At 50.1% G+C, this 23,402-nt stretch overlaps 1 protein-coding gene across 9 annotated transcripts in view; it reads right to left on the reverse strand.

Moving 5' to 3' along the window:
• Positions 1-23,402, reverse strand: part of ASAP2 (ArfGAP with SH3 domain, ankyrin repeat and PH domain 2) — a 166,966-nt gene that overhangs the window by 27,688 nt on the left and 115,876 nt on the right. For all 9 annotated transcript variants that reach the window (XM_032353369.1, XM_032353370.1, XM_032353371.1 and 6 more), the window contains 7 exons: positions 20,914-21,017; positions 20,753-20,822; positions 15,442-15,529; positions 10,744-10,792; positions 10,495-10,661; positions 8,230-8,363; positions 229-323 (listed from right to left, as the gene is read on the reverse strand). In XM_032353369.1, coding sequence (XP_032209260.1) covers positions 229-323; positions 8,230-8,363; positions 10,495-10,661; positions 10,744-10,792; positions 15,442-15,529; positions 20,753-20,822; positions 20,914-21,017 — 707 coding nt within the window. The remainder of the gene's footprint in view (positions 1-228; positions 324-8,229; positions 8,364-10,494; positions 10,662-10,743; positions 10,793-15,441; positions 15,530-20,752; positions 20,823-20,913; positions 21,018-23,402) is intronic.

A 23,402-nucleotide genomic window follows, 5' to 3' on the forward strand; every position in this document is an offset into this window, starting at 1 on the left:
CAGCATCGGCCAAAGCTGCCTGCCTGCGGCTTCTTCCTCAAAAAACCAGTCACACCCAAATTTTATTTGGACACCCAAGAAGGTGACTTACAAAAAAACACGCAGGCTGATTTATTCCTTAAAGAAGCAACCACTGGGATACCCCAGGCTTGTTAGTCTCCTGTCTCTCGGGCTCAAGTACAAGCCCGTCTTTGCTCAGAAAATGAGAACAGCCAGTTTCATACTTACATGTCGCTGCCCGGGTTGGGTTTGACGGAGTCCTCAGCTGGAAGGCAACACTCCATAATCTCGTTAAAGCCTGCATTCCCAATATTCTTGGCAAGCTGCAAAAACAGAAGTCTATTTCAGGGTACTCAAGTATTAATCCATTCACCCGCTACACACTACGCACGCATCTGATGACTGATTTAATGGCTACTAAGAAATACAGCAATAAAGTGGTTTGCCGTTAATAAAGACGGACAAAACTCACACCCCAAAGGTACTCATAAAACCAGCAATAAGAAGTAAGACGCTTCTGTTACAGAGGAATGTTCTCGTAAAATATCCCCTGGAAAGAGCACCTAGATGGGCAGGAAGCGGCAGTAACTTGGTCCAATCTGAGTTTCCATCCTTATCCACCCCACAAAAACCTCATTAACCAAGTGAAATGGATCTAGTAAGACCCATTTAGGCCAGCAAGGAAGGGCTCTGACACAGTGGAGAGCGTGTGGGGCCAGGAAGCCAAGACTCGGGCTTAAATAACAGTTCGATTTTCTGGTTTTGTGACCACACACAAGTCAGTTCCAAGTTTCAATTTTTCATCAGGAAAATGGAATGACACCTACCTTGCTGGGTTGTAATAATAAATTGGAACAATTTAGGTGAAAACATTCTGTAAACGGAAGCACTAAAAATGCATTTGTTCCAAATATGAGGTGCTCACTCAACAATCAACCTTTTGATTTGTCAGAAATTAAATGAACACATTTCAGTTAGCCCTCATTGAACACTCAGCACTGTGCTCGACGCAGCAGATGGGAAGACAAATGTCACGGCCTGTCTCAGACCAGCGACAAGAACGGCGGCTGGCATCTCCTGACTGGATGCGCGGACACTGAGTGACCAGGGTCCTGAAAGGCCGGGGTTTAATCGTCGTATCCCGGCACCCAGCCCAGCAGCACCTGACAGAGACGAGCTGCTTCCGTGTTTAATGAAACAAAACTGAGGGGGAGCCCGGAGCACCGGGCTTTCGAGAGCAGAGCGATTTTAACTTCTGTGTTGACAACGGCACGAAAGGGAGCAGGGGCCTCTGCTTCGGCTCTTGAGGAGGGACGTGGACACAGAGTAACCAGCGAGGTTCTGGGAGATTCCTGCTAGAGCAGCCCCTTTTCTCTCCATAGGGAGCGGACTGAAGGAGCGGCCGAAGGGATCGGAGTCAGAGGAGGCGGAACTTTCCGGTGGCAGGTAACACGACACAGCGAGATGGGATTACGAGGGACACCGAAGGACTGGGGACATGCATCAGGTTTAACTTTGTGATGAACCTGCCTAATTTTACCATCCTGGTAAGTGAACAAAGCATTCTAGATGGCCTGGAGCACCAAGCACTAACTGATCCCACCTGGGTCCCCAGTCCTGGCCTGGTGGTCCCAAGCCATCGTCAGGTGACAAAACCCCAGGGCCTCACTGCCATTTCCCCAAGAGCGAGGCTGACGGGCAACCATGTCAGGTGACAGAACTGACATATCACGGAGTCAACGCCTGCAAAGGATTTCCCGGACTGTCAGTGACAGATCCAGGACTGACCCTCAGGATCAGACCGCTGTTTAGACCCAGCTATGCTCTCACGACCCCATCTTTCAATCTAACATGGACACCATCCCCTCGCCGAGCACTGTCACTTTCAGAAGGGAAAGGAGAGAAAAGCCACGGCGCCCCTCTGTGCGCGGGGGGCCCACATGCCTCGGAGTCCGCGGTAAGCAGATGGGAGGGGCTGTGAGGAGGAGAACTCCCCGGGACTTGGAAAGCTGCTTCCCTTCTGCTTGGACTTGGCTGGTTTACCGGGGGACAGCTGGTCCAGGGAGCCACCACATCCGTGCGTCACACTCGTCCAATGCAGAAAAATGTGCCGCCTCACGGTTCTGCCAAGTTCCAGCAAGTATCTCAGGCTGCAGAGAACGCCTTCAGGACCCCCAGCAAAAGCAAAGCATCTGCAGATGGAGGCTGCAGGGTCATGTCAAGAAAATGTGGGTCCCTGCGGGCCACGTGGACAGGAGCCAAGGAAGCAGGAAGGCTGGTGGGAAGCAGCACCCCCCACGCACACCCTCCACTCCCAGAGGACCCTGAGGCTGAAGGGATCTGTCCGAGGCAGACACGGCGCCAGCTCAGATCTAGAAGAGTCTGGGGCGTCTGGAGTGCCACGTCACTCGGCGAAGCAAACATCAGACCTCTCCATCCGCAAACGCCCACTGAGTCCTCGGGTGTGCGGGGCGCCGAGCATGAGATTTGACCCTGCATGGCGAGAGCTCAGTCTAGCGAGAGGGACGCCAGCAGAGAGATGCACGCATCGAGGGCGGGAAAGTGGCCCGGGCCGAGCACGACGAGCACGGAGATGGCAGACGCACGTCAGCAGGGCGGCTCCCCGGTCCAGATGCCGCTTTAGCCCGCTGGCCTTGCAGGGACCCTGTGTGCCTCTCCCGGGGACCAGGGGTCCCACATTCCCAGAGATCTGCAGCCCCTACCTGTGCGGGGTCCACGGAGCCAGAAAGAGGCCTTACGTGTTACCAGAAATTGCGCTTGGAGTTGGGGTGAGGATGGGCGAGACTCTGGTTTCATGTTTCCAGGTTCCCTCTTCTTCCGCCCCGCCCCCGCCCTGCCCGGCAAGGGGAGGGGCGGGCAAATGAGGGCAAGGACTTCAGCCCCCTTGTGCTCACAGGATGCCACACTGGGGGCCGGGGGCTCCTCCTGCCGGAGCCTAGAGCTGTTACCACGCATGTGGGTCTCGTCAACTCATCTGGCTTCTCCCAGTAACAATGCAGATTTTTCATCTCTCAGCTGCTTCCAGATCCATGCAGGGAAACGGGGTGTTGTTTTCTGGGCGGCGCACATCCCAGCAGTGTGGAAGGCCAGAGAGCACGGCAGGCCGTTCCTGCGCCGTGGGTGAAAGCCCTGGGAAGTGCGGGCACTGGACCCCGCAGGCAGAGCTAAGAAATGCTGTGAGCTCACGATTTTGATGTCCGAAAGAGGGAGCACAAAAAAGATACTCTGGGGAATGTTGGAAATTATGTTTTCATTAAAAAAAATTGTGTTTTTACCCAAGGATTTAGATATCCTATTTTTGACATATTTTACAAAGTATATAATATGCTTCTCAGTAATACTGCTGTAATTATAAACTATTATACACACACACACACACACACGTGTGTGTGTTGGTGTTCAGTTTTGGGTTTTTTTTTCCCCCAAGTTTACTTTTTTCTTTTGAGTAATCTCTAACAATACAGGATTCGAACTCAAGACCCCGAGATCAGGAGTTGTTAGCTCTTCCAACTGAGCCAGTCAGGCACCCCTTGATTTCTTTCTAACAAGAGTTTGTGGCTAAAAAAAGGTCAAGAGATGTAATTTAAAAAGAAAAAAGAACAGAGGCTCTGGGGTCCGGGGTCCAGAGCATAAATCCTGGCCTCACCTCTCCAGCCCTATCTTGTAAGACCAGGTCCTTGCTTAGGTTAGATGCAGTGTGCACAAAGCACCGAGGACAGGCCTGAGCCCGAGATGCTCAGTACGTGGGAGCTGGTACCACAGGTCTCGCGGCCTCTGCTTTCCTGGAGTGGCCTTCATTCGGTCCCAGATGAATGTCGGTCCCCACGCGCCTCCCCTCCACGCGTGCTCCTTCACGCCGGCTGCCGGCTGACCCTACTTCACACTGCACAGCTTCTTAACAGCCTCTTGAGAAGGGAGGCAGGAGGAAGTCAGGGAACACAGGCTTCTCCGTCACCAATATGTGCCCCCGAGCTTCCCGACCCTGACCTTCAACTTGACGGAAAAGATTTTAAAATTACTGACCCCAATTCAATTTCATAATATCAAATTTTCCTTTCTTAACTTCATGTAGGATGTCAAATGGATCGTATGATACAAGGACCTTAGCACTAGTGACGCCGTTCTACATATGAACAGAAAATCAACCCTGAAATGATGACCTATGTTAGGGAGGAAATTCACCTTCCCCTAAAATCTGTGTTTACCAGGAGGATTTCGAAAGCAGATTTGCTAAGGATACTAAGCAGTCTGCATGCTCGAGTACCAGCTCCAATGACATGGCCTCCCGGAACTACTGAGTACCCTCACGGACCCAGCTTCTCTGTGCTGAGTAAGCCGTGATTCCAAAAGCAGGTGGAGAGGAGGAAAGATGACGGCTAAGCAGCCACCTTCACGGACGCTGCTGAAACCCACTCAGTTAATACGGAAATCAAGCATGCTTCGAACCCAAAATAATAAAAAAGGAAATGGTGAAATTGCCACAGCATTCCATCCAAGGGAACCATGTGCAAACCTAAGACCAGAAAATAATTTATAGAATTAAGCAGAAAGGTCTTTATTATGAAGAACACGGTGAGGCCACATGGGAGGACAGGAGCGACGTTCTACGCGGTGACCGTCTGTCTCGGAGCACCGTGCCAGCCAGAGAACGAAAGTCCCGGCTCGTCACAGCCCGCCACCCTGGGCCGTGGGCTCTAGGGCTGATTCACCTGGAGGACAGAGACTCACTGAGCCTGTACAGCAATGTTGCCCAGGACGCTCCTGTGAAGCCGCTGGAAAGTTACTTTCCAGGTCACCCTCTTAAAAGGATGTGGAGCAGTTTGATCAACATTTGCTGCACAAGGACAGACACCAGGACGAACAATTCAACCAAAGGGCCGGGGTCATAGCTCTGTGCCCCCTGAAGGTTCATACGTGCAGCAGACAGCAGAGCTTAATCTCCCTGTGGATTCACACACTAGGACACGTGGATCGCTCTTCCAACAGGATTTAAAGGCATCTTGGAGAATAAGGAGGGCTCATCCTTCGCGGTTCTTACAATGTGCCAGACGTAATTCTAAATACACACACAGAGACATCTATGTGTCAAGCCTTCAGGACATCCTCTGTGCAAGCAACCGACCATCTACGCAGAACAGAACTTGTGTGCTTTTAAAAGGCTTGGACTCAAACAGGCGCCTGGTGGCTCTGTCGGTTAAGTGTCCAACTCATGATGTGGGAGGTCGTGATCTCAGTCAGGGTCCTAGGCTCTGTGTTGGAAGCTGCTTGAGATTCTCTCCCTCTCCCTCTGCCCTTCTGCCCATTTAAGCACGCACCCTCTCTCTCTCTAAAATAAAGCTTTTAAAAATACGTAAATAAAATTTTTTTTTAAAGATTTTATTTATTTGACAGACAGAGATCACAAGTAGGCAGAGAGAGAGGGGGAAGGAGGCTCCCTGCTGAGCAGAGAGCCAGATGTGGGGCTCAATCCCAGGACCCTGGGATCATGACCTGGGCCGGAAGGCAGAGGCTTTAACCCACTGAGCCACCCAGGTGCCCCCGTAAATAAAATCTTTAGAAGGGCTTGAACTCATGTTTTATAAATGAAGCCTAACCCCTGACACACACTGTCCATGCAGCGCCTGACTTACCGGCCGAGCGGTAAAGGTTTGGGACAGGATGTCGGGCCCACCATCCTGGCACACAGTGGGAAGGGCTGGGGAGAAGCCCAACTTCTGTGAGCAGCCACATGACCACACGGACAGAGCTGAGGGGCAAGCAGACGGTGGGAGAGAACCTCACAAGATTCAGGGCCCTTTTCCCTCTGTTTTTCTTTTTTTTTTTTTTTTAACACAGAGAGAGCGAGCACAAGCATGGGGAGAGACAGAGGCAGAAGGAGAAGCAGACTCCCTGCTGAGCAAGAAGCCCAATGCGGGGCTCGATCCTGGAACCCTGGGACCGTGACCCGAGCCCAAGGCAGGTGCTTAACTGACTGAGCCACCCAGGTGCCTCGACCCCTCTGTTTTTATGTAACCACGAGGGAGGGTCTGGAACTACAGCAGAGGTCAGGTTCTGGAAACTCATGCAGATACTACATAAGCAGGCTCTGTCTGACGGCTCCCCAGCAGGGCTGACAGCTGCCCAAATGTTAAACTCCTGTGAGCACATGTAGACAGAGGCCCTGGGAGAGAGAAACCGGATTCAAACCCGGCATCAAGCCACCTCATCGTTTCACGGAGATGTGAACGTCTTCTCTTCCACCTTTCTTGGCCTTTTCCTGTTTAGTGGGCAAGAGTCTCAGCTTCGATTCTGGGACACAGTTAAGCAGATATAATAGATGTGCTGGGGTCAGGCTCCCACTGGCTCACGAGAGCCATCAGTAAAATTATATCATATAAACTCACCGTGACATAAATTATATTAAAAACAAAGTACAGTCAAAACTCATCACTGAATCATTTTACTGCCCTGTTTCTGAAGTCACTGAGGACCACGGCGTATGAGGGGGACTCCCCATAGGGGTGCGTCACCGAGCCCTTCTCCCCCACATAGAGCCGGTAACTCATGCTGGTTACTGATGACGGCACAGATTTGACAAAAAGGCCACGTGGGAGGATTGACACCATGTGGAGAGGCGGGTCAACACTGGCTGGGCACAGGGATGGGGCAGGGACAGGAGGGATGGCAGCGACGCATACCACGTGCCAAGACTCGCCTCTGCAAAGGCCATTTAATGTTCCGGGCTGCTCAGAGGTTAAGTGTGAGCTTTGGGACCAGATGAAAGGGTCCCGCCCCCGATCTTACACTTCAATAACTATATAACCTTGGGCACATTGCAACATTCTAAGCCTCAATCCTGCCCTTGTAAAGTGGGGATAAATACCAAGGTCACTGGGCTGTCATGAAGGGCAAATGAGCTAATATATAACGATTGCTCTGTGAAGGGCCTCATACGAAATAAGCAACTCTTATTTCCACTGTTTTGAGAAAACCAGCAATGCCGCTGCTGGAGGTGACCAGAGAATTTGTGTTTCTCTGAAAACATATCATGGGAATCTCAAACCTATGCCACCATCAGCTGCCCAGGATACAAGCCCTTGGACACACGTGGCTGTAAGATGTAGGTGGAGCGCACCATGACCTTAACAATAACCCCACCATGGAATCTAGGATACACCGCTAGAGTCTTGCCAAGTCCAGCTTAGTCCTAACCTTGGTCCTAACCTTAGTCCTAACCTCCTAACGTCATCAAGGAGACGTCACTAACCGGGAGACCAGAATTCACAGTCGTTTCTCCCAACTTTGTCTTTCAAGACCATCAAGGAATCCTCTGGAAAGACTGCAAGGATTTGACAAGACAGTTCAAAATGGATTCTAAGTTCAGACACACTGGTTCCAGAGTAGTCATCAATAAAACATATGGCCCCTTGAGAGGTATACTGACCACAGTAATTGATTTCCTGTCAAGACTACGGCTCTTTTCATTACAATCAACAACGATCTGTAACCACCTAACGTTCACCGTCCAAAGCCCAGCTACACCAAGAGTTCCAACACTGCTTCCAACCAGCAATTACAGACTCTGAAAACAGTTCACAAAAGCTCCATTTAGGTGGCCTCAAATACCTCATGTGATGTGCCTTTTCCTTAGCACAGCCAGTCTCAAAACTCTAGACGTTACGTGACAGAAAGTGCTTCAGCCTCCCAGGACCGACATACGTCGCACTGCACGGCTTACGTGCGTCCCCGAACCGAGAATGAAAGCCTTCCTTAGAAATGAAGGCAGGAAAAGCAGAGACTAGTATCTCCCGCAAAGGGCGACAGTAAGGGGCCGAGGAAGAGCACTGGAGGCTTGAGCAGAGTGATGACCACAGACTTGGCAGGAATCTGTGGGGGGTTCCAAGGGAACGCGTCCCTGACTGTCTCTGGGCTCCTGTCCTGTGTGCGGTTCCGGAACGGGGAAGGGGGTGAGCGAGACGCCGCCACCACCCCAGTCCACGATCTTACAACTGTCTCAGCCTTCGTTTCACTTCACTTGATTCAATTAAGAACCAAGTTTTACAACAACAAGTGCCCTCAGCTCCCAGTAGCCGAGAAGGTTCTAATTGCCCAAACCCATCTGGCAAAAATCAGCTACCATCAAGTGCAGTGGAATTTCAAGAAACCAAAATAAAAACTCAGCTTTCAGCTCACTCATTTCCATTTCAAAATCAAGGATTTGAGAATTACCAGCAGCTCAGATGTTCCTAAGACATCTAACGTGAGGGACTGCATCCGGGAATAGTGAACCCCGAGCTCCCGGTGGATTCCAGAACACTCAATGCAGGTCAGGATGCCCAGATTGGTGGAAAGCCATGTAGGATCTGCCAAAGAGAACAGGGAAAATTGGAACTTGCAGTAAGCAGCGGCCCAGGGTCACGACATTTTTCCTGTAGAGTTACTGCATGTGGAGTTTTGGGCATGAGCTAGTCAATCCTTGACCCAGCAGGAGCTCTCAGTCACCATTCACTCTGCACTAGCACCGATTCACACACAATGCTCACATGTGCACATGTCTGCTCTCCCTCTTCGGCCCATCCCTTCCTTTCTTTACTCATTCTGCACCCACCTTGCCCACCCTTCCATTCATTAAGAACTTCCAGGGGACAGCTGTCAGGTAGAAGAACACACAGCACACAGCGCCCTCTACGGGGCACGGGCCTTTGAGGGCTCTCCTGAACACCGACCACGCCCATCGCCAACCTCTGTCAGACTAGCAAAGGGGAAATTTAAAAAAACACCACAGTCTAGGGCTGGATGGGGAACAGATTTAAAATTTGTCTCTTCGCAAAATTCTAACAGTAATGATGGAGAACACCTACTACGTGCTGATGCCATACTCTGTGCTCAGCATACTGGGGGCAGCAGGAGGAGTTCTGATCGCAAGAGCTTCAGAAATTACAGATACTGACAGAACTCATTTAGCAAGTACAAAAGCACCAGCGGGTGACCAGGACAGGTGTCTTCAGAGGGTACGACAAGAAAAGCCTTGCTAGAGGGTGTGCGGGACCAGACCGCAGCCCCACCTGTCCTGAGGCCCAAGGCCATGCTGGCCTCTGGTCACTGTGCTTCTTGGAGCAGCTACGTACCCACTGAGGCATCCTACTAAGCGCTGGCTACACGGCAGACCCTCAAGATGTGCTCGACAGATGAAAGCTAGATTGCAAATGGGGCATTCAAAATAAAACCTACTCGAGCACATCATCAGAACCCGAAAGTACCATTCTCTTTGAAACGGCCTGCTGCCCTTGGAAACTCACAGCAGGGAAACAGCATAGCCTGGGTCACCAGATTATTGTCAAGTACTGTTTGTAAATGTTCAAGTTATAAAACATTGTATCCATTAGGAAATACTCCTGGGCATCTGTGTTTTCCCTCCTACTCTATCGGCTGTACACCCTCTCGGCAGGTAGGAGTGCGTTTCGACTGCTTTATATGGAGTTTCATGTCAGCTGTCTTGTCTCAGCATTTGCAAAGAGAAATGTACAAAGCTTTGACTTGTTTATGGGAGCGTTTTCAATGTCCAAGTGCAGCACCGTCCTCATCTTTTCTTACGAAAAAGCACGATTCACTACTTACCACTCTTGGCCTCATCTCTTGCCAAAACATAATTTTTACTGGGTCTCTGACCCTGAGGGAGTTCCTCAAACTACCCCGAGATATATGGCTTTCGGGGCAACAGAACGTCCCGCAATTCTCAACTGCCCGCTCTATTTTTGTTGTGTTCATTTTTTTGTAAGAACTTTCATAGAATGCGATGAATGAAAAGGTAACTGACCGTTCCATGATCTTTCTCATTTTGTAACTGTCCAGAAACAGCTATTCCAAAGCTCCCCTGACCTCCCAGCACCATTCCATCTTAATCAGAAGAAATCCACTCTGTAAGCTTTTACAAAGCTAGCTATTAAAATCTATGAGGATGCTCTATGTCAGTTAAAAAAATGAAGCCCCGGAGAGGCTTCATCACAATGCAGAAAGAAACATCTCATTTCACAGGACGTGGCACCTGGAAAGGACCCGAAGACACTCCACACTGGTTCCGTCGTCTTCCATACAGGAAAACCCAGACCCAAAAAACAAAGTGGCTCTCCCGGAGCCACAGACGAGACAGAGGCTCAAAGCTGCTGCACAAGTTCCGCAAAGTAGCACAAAGGGAGAGGGGAGTAAATCCCAGGAAAAGCCGCCCCGACATGGCCGCGCAGCCAATACAATGAGCGGATGACCTTGGTTTCACCCGCCTTCTGTGCTTCCGTTTTCATTTCTCAAAAAGGTTTAAATCTTTTCAGCGCCATCGGGCCATCTTTGCGCGGCCCTGCTTGGCGGCGCCGGAGCAGGTGTCTTCCCACACTCCCCTCCACCGTCTGCACACAGCCCAGCATGCAGCCGCGCGCCCTGTGAATCACAATGACATGTGACTATCCCAGAGCTGGGGGGAGGGAGGGGGACGGGTGTCACCTGGGGCCCCACAGTCGCAACACACGTCATTGCCCGTCATCCTCTGCACTTCGGAGATGATCTCCTTTGTCAGTTCCTGGACGATGTTATTTTCCCCGGTATTGTCATCCCCCTTAAATGCATTGTTTAAAGCTTCTTCTTTGCTGTTCTGAAGCACAGACATCCATCTAGAAAAGTAATAGAGATGCTGTGTTAAATCCCCAAGGACTATGAGGTCCCGGCCCCAAGGCCCACCTCCAAGGAACTTACATTTGACACTCCTGCTCGTCCTCTGCTTGGAAGTGGTACGTCCGGTCATCTGCGCGGCAAGAGGAGTTGGTCAGTTGTGAGCCGCACGGTAATCCGCACACAACTCCCACAGGAAGCGGTTTATAATTAACCTCGGGAGTAACAACAGCTCCCGGTGAGCCCTCCCTCGAGTCCTTCCATGCCTTGCTTGCCCTTGCTCTCGGGGATCATGGCTTTGTCATCCCAATTCACAAGCCTGCCCCACCCTCCACTTCAGTTCCCCCAAACTACAGCTATTCAAGGATGGAAGCCATCAACAGCTTTTCAAAAGCCTGCTACAAAGCAGGCCCTTCGCAAGTAACTGTTACAGCCCTTTGAATAATAAAAGCCTTCCCTCCTGAGTATCTGAGAAGTTTTCTGGCCTTCTTAGAAAGTTCCAGCAGGCTGAGGGAGGCTGTGTTACAGGGCCCAGCAGCAGGAGGAACGGCCCAGCAAAGACGGGACACGAGATCTTCAGCTCACACACAGCCGTGTGCAAACACAGCCATGTCTACACGGCCAGGCCAGACTGCTGACCCCGGTGCACAGAGCAAAGACAAGGGGCATGGGATGTGCTATTCCTGCCAAAAAGGCAGAAACTCAGTCCAACTCTGGGCAAGCATCAAGGGAAACCCACGTTGAGGGACATTTGACCAAAAAACCCAACAACCTTCTTCAAAACAAGTACCAAGATTATGGAAGGCCAGAGCAGGCTCTGACACTGCTTCAGCCCCTACACACAAAGAGGAGGTGAAAACAGACGGCGGGACCCTCAGGGAGTCCCAGAGCCCCTGTGGAAAGGCCAGTGAGACCCCTCGTGAACAGCATCTGCGATGTTAATTTCCGGGTTTCCACAGAGGTAACCATGGCTGGTAACACGAATTGTGCGCTACTAGACAAGCCACGGGGGGCTGGGAGGTCAGTCCAAGACAAAAAGGAAAATTAAATTTAAAATCAAACAGAATGAAAAAAGAGAGGAGACCCAACTTCTCCAGAGAGCAGAGCAGCAACTGTTCCTGGGGACACACAGAACCCTCCGGGCCCCTCTGAATGAGCTCGGTCAGTCTTCCAGCGGTGGTCTTCACAGCCCTGGGAGCAGGCTGGCTCCGAGCGCGGCTCGGGCAAGCTGGCTGGAGGGTCACCGAGGCCCACGGAGGGTAAGCGGCAAAGACGAACGCAGCCGGCAGCAGAGGATCAGGGTTTTGACTGATGGTCCCATTCGCTTCTTCCCACCCAGTTCCACCCTTTTTCTGACACTAAGGGAGAGGGACAGGACTTAACAGATTCGAGTTCAGAAAAATGAACTGAATTTCAGGATTCGGATGTTAGAGGCTGAGGCAGGTGGAAGTGCCAATGCTGGAAAGAGGGGGCAAGGTCCCTCCACTCCCACCTCCTGCCCTGATGGGAACGGCCTCATCCAGAGGCGGGACCCGGAGGGGCAGAGCCACACCCCATGCTGAGTGGGTCTAAGAGTTCTTGGGAAGCTGTGCTGGTGGCGGGTAGGGCCAGGGGCCGTGTCCTCTCACTGAGTTGTCTCCCCGCCAGATGGGCACAGCTCAAGGAGGAGAGTCAAGGAGGCCAGGGAAGCAGCCCATTTCCTCTGACCAATGCTATATTCTGACCAGTGAGGAGCAAGGGAATGGCCTGTGAAAACTCCCAAGTGAGAACTCCCTCCTACAGACACTCTCGAGATGCTCCTGAACTCAAGAACAGTTTCCAGCAGCTTCAACTCTGAGAGAAGAAAAGGCAAGAGGAGATGGTAGCTGGGGGCCAGGAAGGGTTGCCTCTTTCCCTGAGGCTCGAGCTCCAACCGGCCACAGACCCAGTGCGTGGACCTGGAAAGACACCGGCTCCCAGTGGGTCCGTCTTATTCAAGGCGCTGACCTAGGTCACCTCCGAATTCTCCTGCACCTTCCATCCTGCCAAGGGTGACTGCGTAACTGAAGACTGGCACAGGACTTGAATTTGCAAAGCAAGGGGGGTCAATCTGAGGGCAACAGAGCTGGACAAGCTCCTGAAGGGCCAGCCTTGCCCCAGAAGCACCCTCCTTGAGGAGCCCAGGCCCAGTCAGAGCTGGCTCCGAGTGGGGAATGCCTTCTGGGGGAAAGCACGGTGACGGAGGGCCCTGCAGGGAACCAACTGAACCCAGCTGTCAGTCCCTTACTCTTCCGGGTCATTTCGGGATGGCGTCCCTGGGGGAGGGGGACTCTGGGGGCCCGAGAGACCACAGCTAAAATATCTTCCTCATTGCCCAACGTGCCACTGGACTTTTATTTCCCCAACCACCCAAACGTCTCAAGAGCTCAAACACATCTTCGTGTTACGTGTCCTACTAGCCTGGCCAGCAGGCAGGGGAGGAACAGAGAGGGTGGCAGCCTCATTTCCCGAGTCAGGCACCATCAGACATGACCCTGAGCCCCAAACTTCTCCGGACGCTCAAGAAATTGTCTTCACCACTTGGCAGTGTCTCCCTGGAGGACTCCTGGCCAGCTTTCAGGCTTCTCTGTGACAACCAAACCCACGCAGCACAGCGACGAAGCATTTTCGCCACAACTACTCCCAGGAGAGTAACACCTTTTGAAAACTAGGATGAAAAATTCGTGGGATTGGGATTCACTCTACCCACTGAAGGACAGTGGGAAGAAGAAGAAACAAGAGCTTTTTTTCAAAGAAAGACAACAGACTCTGGCAAATTTACAAAAGCACCTCAAACCCAATCAGGAAGCCCTTCTGTATGTTAAAGGTAGGAAGCCCTTGCCCAAAGATGTTTATTATGCATTAGGTAGTAGAGCAAAATACCGATGGGATCTTGGCAAATGCTGGCTCAACGGAGCGTTCACACGAAACCAGATTTACACAGGCCCGCCTTCCCACATGTCCAAGGAATGCAATAATTCACGCTTGGTAGCGAGTGAGGCACACTTACCATCTACTGACCCTCCTCAGGGCCTGAGCAGTAGTTAAAAACGTGTAGGCTGGGAGTGCTCTGGGGCTGTTTACGAGAGTGGAATAAACATATCTCGTGGTGGTGGCGGACTAGGGGAGGGGGCCCTCAGGGCCACTGGACGGACCAGGGCAAGTGGAGGGAAGTGTTCGCCTCTGCCTCCCTGTGTGCGTGCAGCTCGGGCATGCTCCGTTAACTACTCAGTGCCCCTGAGGTCTTGAAGGGCGACACGCTGCTTACCATGAGGCACTGCTTCAGAAGAAGAATCGGCCAAAAGCCTCCAAGTGGTCCCCAGTCACTTGCCGACATCAGCTTATGGCATCAAGTTCTCTCCCTTCACGCACAACTCAGTTACTCTCTGGAGGCAGGTAACCCCAGGAGTGACCTCATTTTATTATTTTTTTAAAAAAGATTTATTTATTTTAGAGAGCGAGTGAGCACGGGGGTTAGAGAGGGAGAGGAAGAGAGAGAGAAAGAATCTCGAGTAGACTCCCCACTGACCGTGGGATCATAATCTAAGCCGAGATCAAGAGTCAGACGCTCAACCCACAGAGCCACACAGGTGCCCCTCGATCCCATTGTAAACTACAGTCAGTCCTGCACGTTTCCACTCTCTCGTCTGGATGAAGGATCTGAGGGCAGAGAGGGGTAAACACATCTGTGGCCCTCATGAGACCGAGGAGGGACACGGGGTTGAAGTAGGATAAGGTCCATTTTTATCTTACAAATTAATCTAGAATCTGAAGGACGGAACAATTCCCAAAACCTTTCTGCACATCATACGGCTCAAGGCTCTCCTCCAACTTAGCACAGCGCACACTACAACAGGGACAACGGGGTACGAGGGTGCAGGGCCACGGGCCTCCGGCTCCTCACCCAGAGAAGTGGAGGTGGTAATAATTCCCTCCTAAGCTGGCTGTGAGCACTAATTCATAGAGGAAGTACCTTCCTGGCCCTCAGTAATATAATCCAGCAGACATCCTAAAAAGCAGCCACGTCGCACTCTGGATACTGAGGCAATTAAGACCGTGCTCACCTTCCGAAAATGCGTGGTCTAGACTTTTCCTCTATAAACACAACTCTTGTGCCTAAATCCCTTAAGACCTCCTTTTGAAAGGGGATCCGCCCTCTTCCTTCCCCCAGACTGTAATCCTACCACCTGAAAGTGCCACAAGCAAAGGCTAACCCTGTTTCCATTATGACACACTAGACCTTTCCTTGCTTCTTAGAGATGCTAAGTAGACACTCGTCACAACAGATGGTTCTGTAGCAATTCTTTTGTGTACGCCCCGGGGTGGGGGTGGGGGGTGGCGGGGCGAAGCATACAGACGCAGAAAGACAAATCCTGTGGTGAGGAAGACAAACAATTTCAAAAATGAAAGTTTCCAGGTTTTTGCTGGGACCTAAGCATGTTAGCTGTCCAGCATTTCGAACATCACCCAAACCACGGAAGCCCTGACAACAGAATCGTCCTTTTTGATCGTGAAGTGAGGAGATCCAGTATCATCTCCTAGTTTATGAGACCACGAGGAGAGCGGGGCCACCCTCCGTGTCAGCTCCTCAACGGGAGGGTTGTTCCGGCGAGCAAACAGTGAGGAGCAGAAAGAGGAAGCATGTCTGTCACTTGAAATGAAGGCATTTCTCCTTGAAAATTAATTCTCTGAAATGGGACTGATGTCTGAGCAGAGAGCTGAAAATCATTTCTCTGTGGCCTAGCACCTGAGAAACACACTTACGTGAAATAAGGTCAAAACACTTTTTCTCTTCGGGGTTGGTCTTCACTTGGCAGGTTAAGAGGTTGAGCTTCGCAGGAGGCCGGTTAGCCTGTTTAAGACAGAGACACAGGGAGATGCATGGGAAGGAGGGAAAATCATAGGGCATCGCTTCTCATTAAAATGCAGCACGAACATGGGGCGCCTGGCTGGCTCAGTCTGTTAAGGGTCTGCCTTCGGCTCGGGTCATGATTGCACAGTCCTGGGATCGAGCTCCAGGTCTGGCTCTGTGCCCAGCTGGGCTTGTCCCTCTGCCCCTCCCCCTGCCTTGGTTCTCTCTCTCTCTCTCTAAATAAAATCTTTAAAAGTATATATATAGCAAGAGGAGAGTTCCCACTAGTTTGCAAAGACAGCTGGCAGAAGGCAGACTTTACGCGGGAAGGCGTAACACAGCATTCCCTTAAATCTCAGCCCCCTGGAAGGCAGCTGCCACTTCTTGTGAGGGACACTTGGTGGCTCCCCCACCCACCCGGCCAGGGGACAAGTGATGCTGGCTTTGAGGTCGATGGCAGTGGGCTCCCTGAGATCAAAATGCTCTACAGCTAATGCTCGGAGACATTCTGTCCCAACTCCTACCGATGACACAGATGGCTGGCTGGGTGACTCGGGCACCCAGCTCAATTTCTGGGGATCTCAGAAGTATCTTCCTGAGTGTAAACACTCACTTCCAAGGAAAGAATCTCACAGCACAAAAATGACAGAGAAATTATTTTCCTTACTTTTTGAAGTCGCAACGGATAACAGATTGATAATCCTAAATGCTAACCATTTGTCACCTGAGTTTTAACAAAACCCATCTAATTCACGGAAGTCCCCCAAGTCCCCCAACACACTGGCAACAAAAGATCATTATACGTTTTTGTCAGAGAGATGTCAAAATGGGAATTTTATTGCAATTTCAAAAACCACCATAATTAGTCCAAAAAAAGCAAAGATCAAAGAATAAGATAATTTTAGGAAAACAAAAAGTGCAAATGGTAAAATGTCTCTCAGAAATCTTGGAGAAATCTCCAAATATGAATGGGCTTATTTCACCCACCTCCTAAGCTGCTGAACGAAAAGATCAAACAAAATGCCATATATTTCAACCTCTTATTGGCCCTACCATGGCCACCAGCCACATTTATAGGATGCGAAAGCTTGGATTTGGGATTTGTTGAGAAACACACATGAGAGCTCACATTTTGGCAGACCTGTGGGACCTTCATTCATTTATGGACCCCTTTCCACTAAACTCACAGAGGAGGCGTAAGCGAGCGCAGGCTGTTAGAAGAGGACGGATCCTTATAACGAGAACAGTTTGGGTTTGATAAAAGGAAGGTGGGATAAGCAGAAGTTGGGTAAACAGGGTGGACCAGACTCTCCTGGTCGGTGGCCATTCTGTGCTCATCTCTTATATGAAATTCACTGGATATTCTCTGTAGTCAGCGACACCTCACAGAACCCTTGGACCTTCAGAAATCAGTATTAAAAGACTTCAAGCTCTATCCAATCCTGCAAGCTTCAACAATTCCGAGTGAAAGTACCATCAATCCAATTTTGGATCCTCACCAACAGAATTACCTGGCTCATCCCGGAGCCCATACACTGATGTATTTCTCCAGCGCCAAGCGGGAGACCAGACCGTGATGCAACCACGCACTTCACCACATCAAGCACGTGTCTCCCCATCGCCTGCTGTGACCACACAACTGTGGATATGCATCTAGGAGACGTTGCTGTCCTACTTGCAAACTGCTGGTGTCCACCGAGGCTTGGCACAGGTACTGGTATATACACAGGGCTGGTGACAGACTGGTGAACAGGATGGGCCTTACAGAGTTTGGGGGCAGCGAAGCAACACCTGAGCCAAGCAGCCCGGGCTCAGGGCACAAGCTCTTCACTGCAGCTCCTGGCCTTCCATGGAAAGCAGAGGCGTGGGCCTGGACATACCTGTGCACACCTTCCACTGCTGCGAGGCAGCACAGCGCCCCCTAACTTGTTCTCCTTCATGTTCCCGTGCCCCGGGGAGAGCTGCTCACTCTTACCAAGACACCTACCATCCACGACCGACTACTCTTCACAGCATACAAACACCACAAGGCATGGAGAGATATTCAGTGCCTCTATGTGAATTGGAAGAACTCTAAAGGCATGAAAGTGGCTCCAAGTTCAAAGTAACAGCTATCAGAGCAGGTCCCCAAAATTCAGAACGGCTGATACTGCTCAACGTCAGTCTGTTTTACATGAATAATGGTTTGTTGTTTGTCCATCCAGGTTAAGGGGCAGCTGACACCAAAGCCATGAGGAAAAATCTAAGGGAGGAAATCTTTAAATAGAGAAAATGCTATCCTTTCAATTCCTTCCCCGGCTGCAATTTGGGGGAAATGGTGTCATCACTGAATTCAGCTACAGAAGAGTTCTACCTAATGCAGCAGACACCAGAGCTCTTTGAGAGCTTAATTTGAAAAGCTCTGGCTTCATAGAAAGGAAGGAGCAGGAAAGATTTTTGTATTTGACTCCAGGCACTGATTATCAGAGCTCCTCTCATTTTAATAATGCTATTCGATTTTTTCCCAATTTCTCAAGCTTAAAATAGGAAGTGTGTATTCTTCATGTCCGATGATCATTAAACTAAAAATGAGACTACGTAAGAACCAGGGGACATTTCTTCCAGTTTAAAAAGACCCCAGTCTTTGGCGGTGTGGCAAAGGGATGCACTTGGCAAAGATGATCCTCAATTAGTTATTTGGTCCCAAGGATCCCTTCTTCCCAGTGCCAGAAAACACAATTAATCTTGGCTAATGGGGAATACCAACTACGGCTTTCACTGAATTCATCCGGATGTTATCACCATCCCTCTGCTAGAATGCAGAACACAACAGTCTTTCTTCGCAAAGGCTGCCAGCTTCCTGGGAAGAAACTGGTTTTCCAAACCGTGCAAACCCACCCTGTGCTTCCACTGCATCAAGACCTGATTCTCTGCTGAGCACCAGATACTGCTCCCAGGTCCCCATTTACTCCATCGGGTCTGTGAACAACTGCCCTTTTCCCCAGTGGTAAATTAGCCAGTCAGGGAGATGCTGACTACAAAGGTAAGTTACACAAGGAGCCAAATCCAAACCAAATCAAACAAAAAGGCATCTCTCAAACCCCCTTCTTGGCAGAGGCGAATTCACATCGCTGCACGGGAACACCGTGTGGGTGCAGTGGCACGCGTGTGTGTGCATGTGTGCGGGGTGGGGCGGGGGGGAGATCCCGCCTTCCAGAGTGTGCAGAATGCAGAAGAAGGAGAGAAGGACAGCGCTGTGGCGTATGCAGAGCTCCTGCTCCAGTAACTCTCTGATTTTCCTGGACAGGCCAAGGGCCAGAGGCAACGGCTGCTCCCGCAGCTCCCAGCCCAGGCTGCAAAGGGCAGGGTGAGTCATATGGGGCGCGCACAGGTTCCCGAGAGGGATCCCCCCACTAAACACACAGCCTTTGTTAAATACGAAAGTTGTGTGACAAGGTGAGCTGTGGGCACGCTGATAAAGCTGGCTGTAACTGTCTCATCTGCCCGACACGGGAGCGACCCACCGGCATTTAAAGGAAACAGAGCCTCTGTGTCTTCTAGAGAAGCTCAAGTAATGCACGTGCTGTGAGCCCAAGTTCACACCCGAGCAAAGGATTCCGAGGCCTGTTTTCACTTTTGTCTCGGAGGGAGAACTGCTCACTGCCTGAGGCTGAGGCCCTGGGTCTAGCAGAATGCTTTAATGACTCAAATACACCAAATGACTTAAGAGCTGTAAACAGGCACAAAATGAAACTTGGTCTTAGTCTGTGAAATTTTCTGCATGGAGGCAATGAACCTGAATTAAAACAACAACTGCGTAGAAAGCCATCATTTGAAAGCAGGGCGCAGAATTAGGCATTTGGAGCAGAGAAGGACCCTGGCCATCATCCAGTCTGTGGTCTTAATTTTAAAGCGGCACAGTGACTAGATACACTGGCCTCCTGTGGCCTGAGCAATCCTCCCCAGCACTCCGGCATACGTCTACACGGAAAGAACGTCACATCAGGATCCAAAGTGCACAGCCCGGGGAGTGATGTCATGACCACGAAGGAGGCCAGTGAAGGCTGGTCTTTAGAAAAGAGACAGGATCTCTATTTGCCCAGGCTAAAGACACATTCAATCCCTAGACCACAGGTCCCAAGATACACCTATGGACACTGGACGTATGCTATGGCCCGGTCTCTCTTCCCCACGCAGAGTCTGTGAAAACGAAGGGGCCCCCAGTGGGACAGAACCCAGGCTGCAGCTCCTGCCTCACGTGGGTTCTCCTCTGTTTCCTCACACGAGTCACGAGAAGAGCCGTTTCTCTGGAACCCACGTTGAGCCACAACCTGTCTACAGCTATGCTCCTGCCTGCTCTGCCTGTCACCAGGGGAACTGGTGGGAACTGGCAGGAATGGGGATGGGGAGATGACAAAGACTCGGAGTTATCTCCAATCCCGTGACCGGTCTGGGGCTGCTCGAATGCACAAAGTATCAGGCCTCCTGCTTGGGGAACAGAAATGCCAGCCACCATCAGTGTTCTCACCAGCGCCAAAACAGCAGTAACACAGCCTCTCGACCGTGTCAAAAATGTCTCCCAGCCTACGTGGTATTTCTCAGATCCTCTCCTACCAGTAAGGTGAGGACACGGCTGAGCCACTGTGGGAAACAGCATCATGGTATGAACGGCTATGTTTGTGACTGTGGTTAAAATCCCTGGTCTGAAAGATAGATTAGGAAATCATTTTATTCAGACTGATTGGTCTAGCAATAGGCCCCACATAGAGGCTTCTGTTTCTTGCAAAGATTCTTACACACAGGATGACAGAAAAAGGTCTTACGGTTGGGCACAGCGTGTTAGATTTCTACAATAATGTGACTAAAATCTCTGTTTCTTAATTTCGGAGTCTCAGGGTACTGACTACTGAAACGCTTCTCCTTTCATGGAAAAATAGGAATCTCCCCAAGTGGGATGTTCCATTTCCAGAGACAAAAACACCTGGGAAGTGGGGGACTGTGTGTTTCTGGAAGCCACCGGCATCTAAACGAAGACCGCCAGACCAGGTCAGGCAGCCAAGGACACAAGGCTCTCCCAGCTGAAGCAGCATCAACAGGGGTCAGGTGCCCCACATCAAGAAGAACCCCAGATATGCTCCCCAAGCAGGGAGGGCTTTAAAAGGCATTGTCAAAGCCAAACCGTGCCCAGGGGCTGGCGTCCCCCTCACCTCACTGCAGCAGCCCACGATTAAGAGAAATACTTACGGTGCCGTGGGATATGGTCAGGAAACCGTTTTTAACCGAACATTTCCTTTTCTGCCACACTTTTCGGATCCTTACAGATAAATGGGGAGAAAAAAAGAGCTGAGCAATTTTGGACGCAGGAGATCCTCACGCACATAACCTCCAGCCACAGGGTCACTTACCCATCACTCTTCTTGTACAGGTTGCCGTTCCGCTCGGTCCCGTGCTCTTTGTTTCCCTGAGGCTGGTGCAAACTATAGGCTGTACTCTGCCGAAGTTGCGAATCCTAAAAATGGTCGAGAAGTTGTTTTTAATCCTGTCCAGATTCCAAGTTTTAAAAAAGCTGTCCTTAAGGTGCTTTTTTTTTAAACTAGCAAAATGTCACCTATGGGCAAAAAAAAAAAAAAAAAAAAAAAAAAAAGCAAAAAAAAAAAAAAGGACATAAAACTCATACTCAGGAATTCGTTAATGCCACCTGTGAGGCTGGAGAAGTAAATGTCAAACCAGCATCCCCCAAATGGCTGATGAAGAATGAGCCATTTGGAAGTTACGGATTTTACTTAATTATGAGATTTAAGTCCCTGATAATGGCAAGAAGCTCTTGATGTAGCAAAAGCAGCCTCCAGAAGAAAGGTAACAGATGTGTTAGAAAAGGCAGCCCGTTTAGGCAAGAAAAATCCCCAATGTTTCTACCTCTTACTTTTAGGAAAGTTACGTAAGCTCCCTGCCTCAGTTTCTTCCTTGGAAAATAGGAAAACAATGCCCAGTAAAATGGTAACTAGAGTAAGGCCTGAGTAAGAGAACACATGCGAACACCTGGTACATAACAGTATTGAGCCATATTCCCTTCCTGACCCATCGACCCAGCAGAGGGGTTGAAGCACTGAACCCAACTGCCTCAGACTCGGCGGGCAGACTGCTCCCTTGGCCAGCAGAGAATCTGGCGGAGTCTGCCCCAACTGGAAACTCTAGTCTTCAGCTTCTTAAGGCCAAGGACTGTCAACGAAACCCTGGGTATCCAGCGGGTGCTCAACTATTGAACAGATGATATCCGAAGCCCCAAGCCAAGTGTGGAAAGGAGCTGTCCATACTAGCACTGGAAATTCTGGCAGACACAAGGAAATGGGGGAGCAAAACACAGAGTTCACAGGCCAACTGTTTACTGAGAAGCTTCCACCCACTCCATTTTGTAACACAGGAAGAAGAAACATGATGAACCTAAGTGATTTAGTTAAGATGCAGAGCCTGTTCGGGCCAGAGAGGAGAATGGAAGGGAGTTCCAGTGCTCCCTTCAATGCTCCTTCCACGCGCCCTCACCAGAGGATCTCCTGAGACACTGTCTCATCTCCACTATCCTTGGGGAAACCAGGCACTGTCGAATGAAGAAAGAATTAATGCACAACCGTCAGTGTGACCCAACCAGGAACACAAACACCCTAGAAGTGAAGGGCCAAGTGGAAGAAGCCGCAGGAGTCTGGAGGGAGGGAGTTTTCAAGACGAAAGCAAGAAGAGGAGGAGAATAAGGAAAGAGCACTCAAGGCGGAGCAGACAGCGCCTGAAGGCATGGAGAGGCAAGCAGTGGCTGCGGTAGTCCTCTAGGAAACCAGGACAGCTAGCGTAGCTAAGATAAAGTAGGCCAAGGGGTAGAAGGCGCACACAGACTTGAGTCAGAGTTCCACCTTTATCTGAAGATGACGGCAAGCCCCCTGACTTCTTGATAGTTTTAAAGGTTTTTGAAGCATAGCATTTTAAAATTTTGATGAAATTTATCTACTGTTACTTTTGTCATTTGGACTTTAGATGTCACATGTAAGAAACCATGGCTTACTCAAAGGTCATGAAGATTTATATGTTTTTGTCTTAGAATCTTTCATGGAATGCCTGGGTCGATCAGTGGTTAAGCAAATGCCTTTGGCTCAGGTCATGATCCCAGAATCCTTGGATCGAGTCCCACATCTGGCTCCTTGCTTGGCAGGGAGCCTGCTTCTCCCTCTGCCTCTGCCTGCCACTCTCTCTGCCTGTGCTCTCTCTTGCTCTCGCTCTCTGACAAATAAATAAAATCTTTAAAAAAAGAAAAAAAAAAAGAAGAAGAAGAATCTGAGTTTCAGCTCTTACATTTAGGTCTCGGATCCATTTTGAGTTAATTTTTGGTTATGGTGTGAGACAGGGATCCACATTCATTCCTTTGCTTGTGTCCATCCAGTGGTCCCAGCGTCACTTATTGAAAAGACTGTTCTTTCCTCACTGAATTGTCTTAGCACCCATGTTGAAAAATCGACTGGCCATATGTCTAATGGTTTCTTTCTGGACTCCCAATTCTGTTTCACTTATCAGCAAGTCTGTCCTTGTGGCAGTACCACACTGTCCTTTTTTTTTTTAAAAACTGTGTTATGTTAGTCACCATAATGTACCACATTGTCTTGATTATTACAGCTTTATGGTGAGTTCTGAAATCAGGAAGTGTGAGTCCTCCAACTTGTGTTCTTTTTCAAGACTGTTTGGACTATTCTGGGTCCCCTGCATTTCCTTACGGATTTTAGAATCAGCTTGTCAATTTCTGTAAAAAGGAAGAGGGGAGTTTGAGAGGGACGGCACTGAATCTGCCAATCAGTCCAGGGGCTGTGGCCATCTGAATGGTATTAAATCCTCCATTCCATGAACATAGTCTGTC

Source organism: Mustela erminea, chromosome 7 (assembly GCF_009829155.1).
Source record: "Mustela erminea isolate mMusErm1 chromosome 7, mMusErm1.Pri, whole genome shotgun sequence".
NCBI lineage: Eukaryota > Metazoa > Chordata > Mammalia > Carnivora > Mustelidae > Mustela > Mustela erminea.